Source organism: Pseudorca crassidens, chromosome 8 (assembly GCF_039906515.1).
Source record: "Pseudorca crassidens isolate mPseCra1 chromosome 8, mPseCra1.hap1, whole genome shotgun sequence".
NCBI lineage: Eukaryota > Metazoa > Chordata > Mammalia > Artiodactyla > Delphinidae > Pseudorca > Pseudorca crassidens.
Genome location: NC_090303.1, coordinates 48,128,063 through 48,142,893, shown reverse-complemented (window position 1 = coordinate 48,142,893; position 14,831 = coordinate 48,128,063). Strand labels below are relative to the sequence as shown.

Sequence of the window (14,831 nt, the reverse complement as noted above, 5' to 3'; positions counted from 1 at the left end):
CAAACCAAACCATTCTGCACTCATTAGAAGCTTTGGTGGACACGAATGGACACCATGACTCAGTGAAGTGTACAGATTCACTGTGGTTTGTGCCAAGATGCATGGCTTCTTAAGTTATGCAAAATAGACTTGTACAACCTCCAATTGCTTTATTTTGGTGATAGAATTTTTAAACTTATTTTTATCTACAAGAATTAAGCAAGAAGGAATCTCACTGTGGATCCACATAATTTGGATACTGCCTTCTACAGAACCATTAACCACCCAAGAGACATAGCTTAAACTAGCTATCTGACAAAACTTCCTGAGATATCACCACAATATCCTCTAGATGTCACCTTGAGAACATTCCAGGATGGAAGACGACTGCTTTTGCATCACGCAGACAACCCGAAATAGACACATTTAAAACTCTGCAAGCCTGGTCAATGGGCTGATTAAAAAAAAAAAAATTTTTTTTTCTTTTTTTTTTTGCCAACTGCCTCAACGACTAAGTAGTACTCCAAATTAAGTTTAATTCACAAAGTGATCTAATTTCCCTTTCTGGCAGATTTTCTTTTTTTCCCATGAACAGAAATAAAAACTAAAACCTTCCTTTAGGAAGTATTTCTCCTGAATCCATCTTTCTCCCCGTGGTCCTCCCTCCCCATAACATTTTCCAATTTCTAAGGGTACTCATCTCATTACCTGAAGCATCTGAGAGAGGAGAGTGTAGCAAAAATTTAGAGGCAGAAATTAGTTATTCCTGGAACGTTAAGAGCATTTAATTATGGATGATTACCCAATCAATTGTTTCTCTTTGATATGCCAAGTCTACAGCTAGCCAATAACTGACTCGTTTGGTCATGTAGTTCATTCAAACCAAATGAGCTGTCAGGTAATTCATTAAGGATTTTAAACACCTGAGTGCATTAAATCAATCTGGAGACTGGGGAGGAAATAGAGGAAGACTTTTACAAGTGACTTCAGGGAGATTTGGATTTTCTTGGGTGTTATTTCCTGTGATACAGATAGACTTAGCCTAAAGGGTCTGAATTTCAAAAATTACAGAAAAACCTAGGAAAATCAATAATTTTCTTATAAAGAAAGTAGTCTGCATTATAGAGAAGGGTTGCAGAGTCAGTCTCATAGGATTTCTAAGGGGATCACGTCTAACAACCAAACTTACCCCCCAAAGATAAGAGGCTCTGAGAGACAAAGAAGCAGGGAGCTGCACAGAAACATGGAGAGAAGACCTCACCAACTCACAACACTAAAATACCTAGGACTCAGCATCAACTGAAGACAGTGCTAAAAATCCCCATAGCTGTTATCAGTCACCTTTTGATGACGGGGCCGTGATTCAAATGTGGTCCCTGCTTATGATGGGATAACTTCCAGGACCGCGCACAGATGCTGGCAACTGCCAGAGAAAGGACAGAGGAAAACAACTCGCGCCGAATGAGTTCTTCAAAAAGAGCCTTCGCTCTCAGAGCTCCACAGGGAACTATTTCTAAATACAAAACCGCTTCCTTTAGAGTTCCGTATTCTTGTTGTAAGAAAGAAAAAAAAGAGAGGGAGAGCGATGCTACATTAACCTTGTAATAAGGATGCATGCTGCAAGCACCTTCTTTCAGGGCCAACTGCCAACTTTTCCTCCAAATATACATAAAGATAGCTTTACAATAGGGGAGAAAACTTACTTATGCAACATTCCCAAATTATACTCTTCGGGAAACATTAGCAATTATATATGTCTTGATGCAGAAAAATTACATGTTAAGCAAAATTCCATAACAGGAAAAAATAGGCTCAATATTTTGAAACATGTTTATAAATTAGAGATGTACTCTGTCACCTTCTCAAGTATTGCTAGGTGGAGTGTGAACAGCAGCAATTCTAAATTCTCAGAATTAAAATTTAACTGTTTTCCCCTGGAATATTAAAATTTTAAACAAAATTACATTTAATAAGAAATTTATCGTCAAAGAATCACATGCTGGGTGTTTTATATCTTGACCTTCTACACGAAGGTTAGGATACTGATTCTCAGAAATAGTTGGGGTCTTTTTTGTTTCTATTATAATTTTTGGCTGGTAATGATAGTTTCCCGTTTTCATCAGATCCCTCTCTTGTCCAATGATAAGCATTTACAAATATACAGTTACACACAATTACTAATCAATGACTATGTGCAAGGCACTAAAGGGAATTAGTCCCCAACCAATCAAGAATAGGAATAATTCATTTATGAAGCAAGACCGTATATCATTTTTTCAAAAGCCTAAACTGCCAATCTCTGTGCTCTCAAGATCCAAATTACGAAACAGAAACTAAACAAAGCTTTATAGCACATCTTTTGCTCTAAAATTGTCTACTAGAAGAGATAAGAAGTCAGGGAGAAATGAACACAGGTGACTCCTAGCACTAATCATCTTATATTCACACTCTACTTATCATCCTCTGACAAGAGAACGCCTTAGGGATCAGGCACCCAAAACAGGTTAGATAAATGGCTCTTTCTAAACCAGGAAAAGGATGAGGGGCTGCCTCTTTGGTGTTCAAAGGGAGCCTCCACGTCTGCCTGACAGGCCGGCTTACTCCCCATCCCTGAGGAGTTAAAACCAGTTCTGCCAGTCTCACTGATATAACTGAAACAGCATGAGGTTTACCGGACGGCCCACAGTAGCTCACTACTCAGGTACGCTTTAAGCTGTTTTGTCCATGGGGTCAAAAGGATAGGTTGAGGAAGGAATTCAAGATGCGACCAAGAATCAAAACCCACCAGGTGTGGTCAAAGAGGAAAGAGAAGGGACTCAAAATTCAAACAAATCAGGTCAAAACAAGCATGTTAAAGGCATTCAGCAGGACAAACATTATGTCTCACAATTCTAAAGGCACCCTTGACATTTAATCCAACACCAAGGGAAGCCCATAAAAGTAGTGTGTGAAGCAATGCCAAGGCTGAGACGTTTGTCCGCTTTGAGGCTCAAAGCTCTGCCCACAGAAAACAGCCCACATGAACAGGTAGCAGTAGCCTTTGCCTGAATCACTGCAAAGCAGGAACTGTGACATTAACCTTGTACTACTCGGGGAGACATTTCGGGAGACATTTCACTTGCGAGGTTTGTTGTCACCAGGAGGGAAAAGTATTTCAAATGAAAGGCAGTGACCCTGTAAGGGTCATCATCAATCACCTGGGGTCAAAGACCTTCCCAATTGTGAGAAGACGCAGGGGGTGAGGGAAAGAGGGCAGAGGAAAGATCAAAAGGCCTTTGATGGAGGTTATCTCCCTACACAAAAGAACCTGCAAAATGGAACTTCTCTGGGGTTTGAAACCTCCTCATTGCTAAGGTGAGAGATTTCAAGAGGGGTCTTTGTTGTTGTTTTATTTTTAACTTGGGTGCTTAAGAGGAAGACTAGAATCAGCAGATGGCAGAAGAGGCCTAGAGGCATGGGCTCACACGGCTGCTTACACGGCTTCAAGGTCTGTCTCTGCAGAGTACTAAATACTATCTCCTGGTAGGGGAAGGGAGGGAAGACCCCGTCAGCTTTGCAGTCGCCATATGGCAAAGTGGCTTAGTTGGAACTGCCTCACGATACTGGATTTTAGCTGATGCAAATACAGTTACTTCTCTTCTCTCTGTAGAAGGCAATCACAGAGGGAGTGGCTGGGAAGTTAAGTCATGTCCTTTAGGCCAGTGCCGGTGGGCAAGCAGTCAGGGTCTGTGGGATCCTTTCCATTTGTGACGACATACTTCTTGCTACTGTTCTTGTTGATTAATGAGCCTTAGGTGATTACAGAAGCAGCTGGATAGAGAAGGACTGCCTGGCTAGAGTGGTATGTGAATTAACTTCATTGGGTTCAGAGTCAGAGGAAGGGAAAGGGGCAACCTTAACTCAGAAAGAGACAGTCAAGGAACGAGCGCTGCACTGAACCCCTGGGTACTGGCCTGATAGACATTTTTGTGGAATATTCGAGGAGAATCATTAGTCCCAAGTAGGCTCTGTCCTGTCCCCCAGCTGCCTTTCCCTGTTAGGTGGTGAGTAGAGTTAGTTCAAGAACACAAACAATACAAGCCTTTTAAAAACTCACTAGAGATGGTTATGAAAATAATTACTTTTAAGAAATAAAACATATGGCAGAGCAATATAAATGGCTTTCAGATTATGGGCTGTTTTGATTAGCCATGCCCTAGATGCCTCCAGCCTACGCCCATTAGCATGGATAATTGAGAATCTGCTGTATTTCCATTTTAACACAGTCTCTCTAATACATTTCAGGCATTCAGATGGAAAAACCAAACCTCTGACTACTATTTCCCCTTTCATGAATTTAGCACATGGCACTAACCTCTATACAGTCCAAAGAAGCCTTCATAGCGTAGCACTTTCTTAAAACAGTCCAAGCTGTTTTTATACATAAGTTCTCCCACAAAAGAGCCAGTGGATCGCTGGTTCTGCATTCGAGTTTTTACCAGATCGATAGGGTACACAGCAGTGGCTCCAACAGCTAAAATCAAGGAATAACAATATTTCAGAAGAAATTAAGGTCAGAGGAAAGGGGGAGTTGGTTAACATCAAAGAGAAGATGTGGATGGAAGAAAAAAACAAATTTTGTATATACAAGTTTTAAAACTCTCTACACCCTTAATAAATAACTGGATTTTCATTCAAGTCTCTCCCGATAAAAGGATATCACAGACAGTTCAAATTTTAAAATGCACATCACTACAGCCTAACCTCATTATTAACCCGTCTCTAGAAAGCCTGTCTGCAGATAAATAAGAGAAAAAAGTCACTTCTAAGTCCCTGATCAGATGTAGGTATGAGGAAAAAGTTCCCTTTGCTATTATCCTATCACACAGATACAGACTGGTAACTAGCTCAGGGAAAGACCAGAGGAGGCTTTGTCCTTCCGTATTTCAAGGTGGAAAATCAGAGGAAAAAGAGGAATAACAAAAATGAAAAATTTGCACTCATCCATGACTCACCTCCAGCAACAGAACCCAGACCAAACCTGTAGGCCGACTCTGCAACTTGTAGGAGAATTGGTCGAGATGAATCGACTGAGGCCTTCTTCTTTGCACGCACAGGAATTGCAGAGGGAGAAAACAGGAGACAGAAAGGAAGACAGAACAAAAATGAGCACATACTATTTTTTAAAAGTTACAACTGGGTTCTAAACTCATGATACAACTAAAATGTCAAAGAGGAAGGTATGATTAGATTTTGTAAGTTCTTATTAATAAAAAGTAATTATTGCTATTAATTTTTAAAATCAAGTTTGAATATAATAAAAGCTGTTATGTGCCCCCAAAATGTTACGAATATGAACCCATTTTCAAATGTTCAATTCTCATTAGTGATCAAAGAGATACAAATTTAAAAACATTAATGAGATATCATTCTTCATCAATCAAATTGTCAAATTGGTAGGTTTGGGGTTTTTTTGTTTGTTTGTTTAATGGCAATATCCAACCTGGTAAGAGATGATAAAAAAACAGAGCTTCTCAAATCTGCCATTTAATCGAGCATAAACTGAAGGGAAACTTGGCAATACGCACCCAAACCCTTAAAATGTACCTGAACTTTGACCCTGCAATTCTACTTATAAAAAGTTAGGCTAGAAAATAATCATATATATAAACAAGGATCAAGCTACAAGAATATTAAAAAGCAGTACTGTTTTAAGAGCAAAAACTCTGAGAATACCTAAATGTCCAATAATGGAGGACTGGTTAAAAATAATGCTATAGCTTTAAAACAAAATTGTATGTCATTAAAAAGCAATATTGTAAAAGATACTTGATGCTCAGAAAAAGTGTTCATAAGGTATAATAAAGCAAAAACAGGCTAAAAAGAATATGGTGAGTAGACAGGTATTCATGGTATGATTTTCTTTACCTTTTAAAATGTTTGAAATGTTTCATGATAATCTTTTAAAACCAATGTTAAAGACTGTGTGTGAATATGCTATTTTTTAAAAAGTTATTTTGGTGTGTGTATGCATATAATAATAACACTAACATTTTGGCTATCTCATCACCCAGAGGTATCCAAATGTTTACAGTGGCTACGACTAGGTGGTTGTACTACAGGTGATTTGATACTTTCTCCCCTTTTTTGTCCATCTTTTCTAAATTCATACTTCAGGCCAGTCAGTTGTTGTATTATGATTGTTCTTTTGACCTATTATTCTTACAGTGTTTTTGATGCCAGAACATTTCAGAGTATTTCCATTCTCTGTCTACATAAATAAAATAGCAATTTTATGTCACACAGAGCTGTCACATGAGGGTGGCATGTAGCTGGTGCTTAATAAATACCTGTTGAATGAATAAATACATTCAGTAACACTTGTTTTTTCAAAAGCCACGATAATTAAGATCAGTGAACAATGAAAATAATGACCAATCCCAGCTATCAACCCACTGAGTTTTAGTTGCTGTCAATGTAGCACAATTCTAATACAATGAGATAATTTGGAATCTCCTTCAAAGTTATTTAACTGAAAACAGCTTTACATAGAAATATGCATCTTTAAGAAAGTAAAACATCTCTTCTGCAGATTCCAAAGGGTGCATCCAACGCTATCTCTGTATAGATGGATGATTTCCATCTATATCTGTTAACCATAGTAACTTCATTTTGACAGAAGCATCCGTTGGAAAGGCACTGTTTTATTTACACGGATATAAATATGCAGTACTTAGAAAGGTGCTGGCATCAAAACAGTGAGTGAAAATACTTTGAAAATAATAGGTTGGTGGGGAGAGGAACCTACCACTATCTCTAACTCATCCAAAGACAAAATAAATGAAATCCCAGACTTTCATTTAACTTTTCTAAAGCTAGAAATGTGGTGTGCTCACAAAACGACACAAGACAGACTCCTCCTCCTGCACTCTGTGGAGGATAAATGTTGGCACCTAGCCTACCAGGTAGATGACCTCCATTGCTTGAGAGTGTCGATGTTGTCAGGCCCACTGGGGTTCACATAGTAAAGAATATTCCAGGCAAGCCCCCAGTGAATTGCTCTAAACCTCTAAGCAGCAGCCAATCATTTCCTCCTATAAATCTTATCAATCTCGTCTAACCCTTTCATGGCCAGGATCCACAAGCACCCATCATCTGAAACTCTCAAAAGCTGCAGAGTGCGTAGAGGAAAACTTGTGGGATACCACTGCCAGCTGGAGAACAGGAGGAATCTTTAAAAAAAAAAAAAAAAAAAATTCTCTCCTTTTTCTTAATCCCCAAATTTCTACAGGAGATAGTAGCACAGAGACGAAGAGATCATCATCTGGTAAGCAGTGTTTAAAAATCAAAGCAGGGGAGAGCGGAGCTGCTTCCACCTCTGCACGTGATTATACAGTTCTCTCTCCTGCACTCAGGGAAATCGGCTTCCTCTTTTAACGGCAGCCAGCTGGTTTTCCAGAGGTGCCTAGTTACGGTTTACTGAGTGCACACCCACCGTTCTGAGTTACACGCTGCACACAAAACCTGCCGCTGCCATCGGGTGGGAAAGAGCTGAAAGGAGGGCGTCCTGGCCCGAGGCCTGCCCGTCCTAAAAATGCAGCCCGCATCAACCCATTGTGGTCAAACTGGCGTCTCTGTACAGACCCGGAGCTCCCAGCCAAAAACTGTTAAGTCTCACAGGATTCGGAGATGGCTTTGCCTTAAAGGAGGTATTTTTCTAAAACGATGCTCGTCTGTGAGTGGATTTATTTTACAAACACCATGTAAGCACAACACATGCTCTGGAGGCTTTTATTCTATAACCCTGACCTATAGAAAGCCGAGTAAGAGTTAAATGTAAGAGGTCCCAGGTCTTCGGTTTCTGACTTCCACAAATTCAAGAGGTTGGTTTCTGTTAACCATAAAATAAAATTTAGCATTCCTCAAATTGTTTCCACATAACTTATGAGTCCTTTCACAAAGAAAATAGGTCTAAAAGCCTTCAAACTATGACTCCAGACTAAACAAAATTATCTCATTTTGATATTCAGAAAACCGGCAGGCATGGCAGTTGGGCGATGCCCTGATGAAGTACTTCTCTGTGGGGCAGAGCCCAGCTTTCATTTCACAACACGACGCTGGGACGGTGACACCAAAACGGGACTCCAGTCCCACCTCTCCCAGCACAAGATTGAGGGAAGAAGATCTTCTGCCCCTTTTGGAAGGGTTAGGCTTCTAAGGCGGTTAAGAAATCACCCCATCTTTCACAGGAAAAGCAAATGCCAATTATCTGTTTCTCAGAATATCTCTAAGTAATTTCTCTTTCCAGTCTTTTGAAATGGTCTGGATTTTTAGTGCAAAACAAAGAAATGGTAGGTCAGAGACCAGTGTCCAAAAGGCAACTGCACGTGAAAAGGGGTTGGGTGACCCTATCAAAGAAACACCAGGAAGAAAGTGTGCTCCCTTTTACCCACCTGCCTCTGGGCCTCGGCCAAGTTGAAGGGCAGAGTTCCCTCTTCTAGAGGAGCGATCCGTTCAATGTCGGCTAACGTCATACGTCTAGAGGGAAAAGCGAGCACAAGCAACAACAAAATACAAATTTATTAAAATTTACATTATGGAATTTTAAAACGTTTCTTTTCTTGTTTCCCATATTTCAGAGTCATCTTTAATATGGCTTCTTTTTCTCCAGGTTTGCTGCGGTCCTCCTACCCCACCTCCTAACCCCCCTTTATTAAGCTAATTAAAAAAAAAAAAAAAAAAGAGCAACTTACCCCCGTGGCTCATATAAATCTGCTAACTGAAACAAGATGTCAACTTCCATGGGTGTAACCTGACCAAATTTCTGAGCTGCCAGAACAAACTCCTCTGCATGGAAAAAGAGTTAAAAGGGAAAGATTCAAGAAGGAATAGCCGCTAAATGCAGCGTTAACTCAAGGCACAGGAATGAGCGAACATCACCAAACTTTATTATTAACAGTCGTAGAATTCAAGTCAATCCAAATAGGGTAAGAATTTTTGCAGTTCTTTCCTTTATCTGGAAAAAGTGTACAGAATAGTTTCTCTAATATTGACTCTAAAAGCTTGGTGTCATCCAAAGGCTTTGAATAAATGACACAGGAAGCCATTCAAATTGCGGGTCAGGGAAAACCAGGAAGGAGATATGAAACTCAATATGCATAGGTCCCAGGACGTACTATTAATGAAGCTGTGGAATTCCGAAGGGAATTCTCTGTTTAAAAAAAAAAAATCTCATTAAAATGCTGATATCTTGATCAGAGATAGTCAATCAACACACACTGTCAGCAGTGTAAGTTTATGGAATTCCTTGTGTACTTTTGAAGGTCACTTTAGAGGATGCCAATTTAGCTCAGGTTTTAGTAAGATTTGAAAACATTTAAGAAACTTTACATGGTTCCCTCATTCAAAGACCGTCTTGGGTTTATTTAAAATGTGCTGAAGATTGTTTTGTCTGATCTAAGGGTGGAGAACACACATGTACCATATGGTTAATATGTGTCAGTGGGACAGAAAAATTTATAACATAAACTCCTAGTTGTCTTCTTTACCCTAATAATAACTCACCAAGATAGTTGCAGGCAAGAATTCAGATTCTCACTTACCCTTAGTCACCTCTACATCTTTCCTGTTGCCAGCCAGAGTGCTGTAGATCTTTCTAATGAGTTCCATGTTGTTAAGGAGTGAATTAAATCCATTAAAATAGGAGAAACTAACTTGATGGGACGTGGTACCTCCAGCAGCCTCAAATAAGTTGAAAATAAGAGGGGGGAGAAGAAAAATAAACAAAGCATTTATAGAATGAAGAAGATTCAGAAGTATGTACATCAAATGCTAGTTTTGGAAGTAATCAAGAAAGCATGTATAGAAAGAAATGTTTATAAGCATTTTTCTTTCACATTAAAAAAAAGCTATAAACGATTTTTAGAAGTAACTGCAACTAATCATGACCAGAACTTGTACTCTCCACAAAGTCCTAGAAAACTAAATACATGTGTAGGATTATAACAACAGAACCAGTAGTAATTTACAGAGTTCAAATTTCAATTGGAAATGTTTTATAAGTTTGTTTATTTCATCTAATGAGCAATCCTTAAAAGCTTAGACATGCAAAACTCTATTATACACATGCACACATGTGTATACTTATACATGCAAAACTCTATTATACCAACACAAACATACTAAGAAAAGTGGTCAATCTAACATTAATATCATGATTTGTCATGTTACTTATAAGTAGTAATAAATCAGCATTAAGTACAGACTTTATATTGGTAGGATTTCTAGCAAACAAGCATATTATGGTAAAATTATGAGATGTCATACGCTTTGATGAGGGTTAAGACTGGTCAGAATTCTGATAATCAGAATTTGTAAGAAACCATAATTCTTCACGGGGACAAGGAAAACAGCATGTCCATTATGAATGGAACTTCAGTTTGAGGTTTCAAATATCTTGCCTTCCCTAACAAGGCAAAATATTTTTATTAGGAAAGCACTTCTTTATAAGGTAACAACCACATAAATCTTCACTTACTACTTGTTTGAAATAGCTGATGTGAGAGCTGGGATAGCGAAGGGGGGGCCAAGAAAAGGAGCGAGATTAACACAGTGCCGGAGTGGAAAAGGCCTTGTCAGATCACCGCATCTCCAAAGAGAGAGACCAGAAAGAAAAAGAGGAAAAATGAAAAGCTCCCCTTATGGTAAGCACTGGGGCAAACTCAGGTGATGGTGAAAACACTCAAAAAGCCCTCTCCCTGGGATTAACAAAGGAAGAGTTACCATTGCATAAGGGTCCCAAATCTGGGGGATCATCACAATTGCCTAGGAAGCCTCAGAAATTAGATTCTAGGACCTTACCACCTGTGGATGGTGAATGGGTAGGCTTGGAAGAGACCTCAGAATCCGCACTTTTTTTTTTTTTTTTCCTTGCGTTACGCGGGCCTCTCACTGTTGTGGCCTCTCCCGTTGGGGAGCACAGGCTCCGGACGCACAGGCTCAGCGGCCATGGCTCACGGGCCCAGCCGCTCCGCGGCATGTGGGATCTTCCCGGACCGGGGCACGAACCCGTGTCCCCTGCATTGGCAGGTGGACTCTCAACCACTGCACCACCAGGGAAGCCCAGAATCCGCACTTTTAATAACTATCCCTGATGATTCTTAAGCTCCGTGACCAAGGCTTGGGAACTACCACCACAGAATGTTCCAGGACACCCTCAGGGTCCATGAAGGAGCAGAGTGGCTGGACATCCACTAGGAGGGAAGCTCCACGACACAGGACAGCAAGGCTCCGCCCACTGCATGTGCCAGTGTCGCCTCCACACACATGCTGAATGAATGAGTGAATCCAAGGGTTAGAGTTCCTGTTCTGCTGACACCTCAAACATATCTATGCGCACTACCTGCTTACAAAAACCACTTTGCCTTGGAGAACAGGTAAAAGCAAAGATCAGCATTTGACATACCTCAAAATATAAAGCAAATTAATATGCGATTATATGTCTGTTTTTCCTTTTTAAAAAAGCCAGTTAATACATTTCTTTAAGATAGTCCATATCATCCAGGTAACAAGTTAACCTACCCACTAAAACTGGCAAAGCACTCTCTGTAAGTTTGGTAATGGATGCAATATCACTAAGAAAATAAAAAAATGTTAGTGTTTAAACATAATCTGTAAGACCTGCTCTTACAATCCCTTATTTACTGAGCTTACACCAGGTAGAATAAGTTATTTCATTATGGCAAGTTACAACCTAGGAGGAGGGATAAATTGGGAGATTGGAATTGACATATACACGCTACTATATATAAAATAGATAATAAGGACCTACTGTATAACACAGGGAACTCTACTCAGTACTTTGTAATGACCTATGTGGGAAAAGAATCTAAAAAAGAGTGGATATATGTGTAACTGATTCACTTTGCTACACACCTGAAACAAACACAACATTGTAAATTAACTATACTCCAATAGAAATTAAAAAACAACTTACAGCTACAAGACATTCTTCTACAAAAGGTGTCAAGACATGAGGGCGGATGGTGACCATGATGTCTCGGAAGTCAATGGCTGTGACCTTTCCAGTCCTGGCATTGTCCCTTTGAACAAAGGCTTGCTTCGCATGCTCCAATTGTATTTCCTGCAAACAAAGAAGGTGAAGTACTTCATTTATGTTTCCCATTTACTACCAATGACTGCTCAATTTCAAATCGGAGTGAAGAAATATATACATTATATCTTGATTTACTAAGCCCCACACTTGTTCAATAGCACTCCCAAGTTATCTCCTTCCAAAGAGAGAACTTTGTTCAGACTGGTGAACATGTCTTGAGAAAGTACATTCCTTCAATTTCTTACCCAAAGAAACCAAATCACTTCCATGTTCTGCTCTAGTCCAAAGACACAAGGAAAATAAAACCTAGAATGAAGCTTGGCAGGCTCAAAGGTCTGGACAAACCTTGCTTAGGGGACGCAGATGATCAAAGGAAAAACACCTACAGGGACATTAACCTCTCTCCAAAGAACAGAGAAAAATGTTTAACGGTAACTTGGTTCACACACATGTGATGTAACAGCAGATTGAAAAGGGTGGCTCTGCTCAGGAATATGCCATTCCTCGACACTGTTGGTATTTGGGGTAGGTTAAGCCTTTGTTATGGAGGCTGTCCTATGCATCCCTACCCTCTTTCCACTGGATGCTGGTAGCCCCTTTTCCGCAAGGCCATGGCAATCAAAAATGTCTCCAGAGAGGACCATATGTCCCGATTGAGGACCAATACTCTAGAATTAGGGACTGGATGGTACATGCATCAGAGGTGGCAAAACTGTGGCAGTGCCATTGGATATGTGTTTTAATTCATATGATCTAAGGACAGGAAGCCCAACCTTAGATTTCTATTGCTATTCTCAGGGGATAAGTGTATCAAAAAATAAAACACGGTCTCCCGTCAAAACCCATCATGTGCTATGTAGGAGAAGCATCCCTTCTGCAGAGAGTATTATATTCTCTTCCTCAAGACACTCTGTCCATTTCCCAAATGGGCCCTTAGAGTGAGATCTAATGTCTATGAAATTAAAAGGCATCCCGGATGTGGCTTTCAGGGACTTTAAATTATTTAAATTTAAAAGTTTTATTAGATGATACTGAGGAATTAACTTTTTTTTTTTTAACTTTGGTGAGATAATGACTTACAGTTTTATGAAAACTAACTGTCCTCATGAAGTAGTGCAAACTAAAGTGTGGGAGAAATGACATGAATCTGAAAATGCCTTGAAGTACCCTATCTCCCTTCTCTTCCCACAGAGAGGTGGGGAGATAAAGGAAGACTATATTGATAATAATTGAAGCTGTATAGTGGGAACACAGTGGGTCATCATATCTTTATCCTTACTTTTATGGGGTTTGAAAGTGTCTACAATAAAACATTTTTAAAGACGAAACAATAATAAGAATCAGAGTTCTTATCCTATTCAAAAGCCTCTTCTCGGTTATAGCATCTGCCAGTGTTGATCCGGCCTGGAACTCTCGTCTGGGACCCTCATCTTTCTAGTATTTCTTCCACTCGCTCCTTAAATAGGAGGCACGTGTCAGCCCTCTGTCCTCAGGTCTTCTCACTCAACTCTCCTAGGCAAAGACCTCCCCCGCTAGGTCTTCTTATGAGATTTCTTATAAGGCTTGACTCCCAGATCCAAGCCTCTCACTCCTATCTGCTGCGCCAGAATTTCTAACTGCTTAGTGAATATACTCATGGGGGTATCTTGTAAAGGCCATAAAATTACACGTCGCTAAATCCGCTACTATATGTCTCCCACCCAGCCCTCAAACCTGGTCCTTCTCCCATGTTCAAAGCTTAATTATTAGCATGTTGTTTTCCCGGTCACTTACCCTAGAAACCTGTCATTTTCAATTTTTCCAGCTTCCTTTCCCCCAGAGTAAACCAGTTACTACATTAAGCCACTTGGACCTTTGAAAGTTCAGTCAAATGCATCTTTTCCTTTTTATTCCTGACCACTGGTTCAAGGCCTCCTCAGACCACGGCTGAATGGCCACCATGGGCCCAACTGTCAGTCTGGCACTCCTCTCTGACCTCTGCATCCACCTTGCACACATCAACAGCTGCCTTTCAGCATCTCAAATCTGACTTCAGTCACCCTCAGCTGAAACCTTTCATCGTAAAGATCTATCTCCAAAGCAAGGCTCTCCAGACCCTACAAGGAGTTACTCTCAGCCTGGTCTAGGGCACCCCATGCCCAGCATGGACAAACTTCCACACATCCGGGCCTTTGTCCACACTCTCCCCTCCACCTGGCGGAGATTACAGCCTTCTGCTCTAGCTCCTGAAATCCTACCACTTGGTGGCTCAAATGCCACCACTTAGGTAAATATAACCAGGCCTCCTAACTGAAAATAACTGATCTGATCATGCGGCCTCCTGCTTGAACCGCAATTATAAGGCTTGTCTTACTCCATCCTATATTATAATCAGTTATTTACATTCCTGTCTTTCCCCCGCCTTGCCAGGAAAAAGAGACTGTGTCCTGCTCATCCTACTTACGGTGTGGGCAGAATGCTTTAGATATAGCAGGTACTCAATAAACCATGGACATAATCTTCAGTGACAGGTACTGTATAAAACCAACTGAGTGAACAAATTACAATGTATTGAACAAAAAGGGGTCCTCTGTACAAGTGTCTCCAATTTAAAAGGAAGGATGAAACCAACTGTTAAACACCCTGTAGTGAAAAATGACCACAGTATGTATTCAATTGAAAGTAAACGAACACAGTCTTTGAATCGCTAGACCCACTGCTAAAGCTATCGCAAGCCAAGATTACTCTCAACAATACCAGAAAGTGCGTTCAGTTATTT

At 40.2% G+C, this 14,831-nt stretch overlaps 1 protein-coding gene across 10 annotated transcripts in view; it reads right to left on the bottom strand.

The window, feature by feature from the left end:
* SLC25A13 (solute carrier family 25 member 13) overlaps positions 1–14,831 on the bottom strand; it is a 296,284-nt gene that overhangs the window by 156,108 nt on the left and 125,345 nt on the right. For 9 of the 10 annotated variants that reach the window (XR_010945512.1, XR_010945511.1, XR_010945513.1 and 6 more), the window contains 6 exons: positions 11,954–12,100; positions 9,561–9,699; positions 8,712–8,805; positions 8,412–8,496; positions 4,974–5,061; positions 4,334–4,492 (listed from right to left, as the gene is read on the bottom strand). Coding sequence is in view for 6 of the 10 variants with exons in the window: in XM_067746352.1 (XP_067602453.1) it covers positions 4,334–4,492; positions 4,974–5,061; positions 8,412–8,496; positions 8,712–8,805; positions 9,561–9,699; positions 11,954–12,100 (712 nt within the window). In the remaining 4 variants the exon portion in view is untranslated. The remainder of the gene's footprint in view (positions 1–4,333; positions 4,493–4,973; positions 5,062–8,411; positions 8,497–8,711; positions 8,806–9,560; positions 9,700–11,953; positions 12,101–14,831) is intronic. The other variant, XM_067746353.1, reaches the window with a different exon arrangement.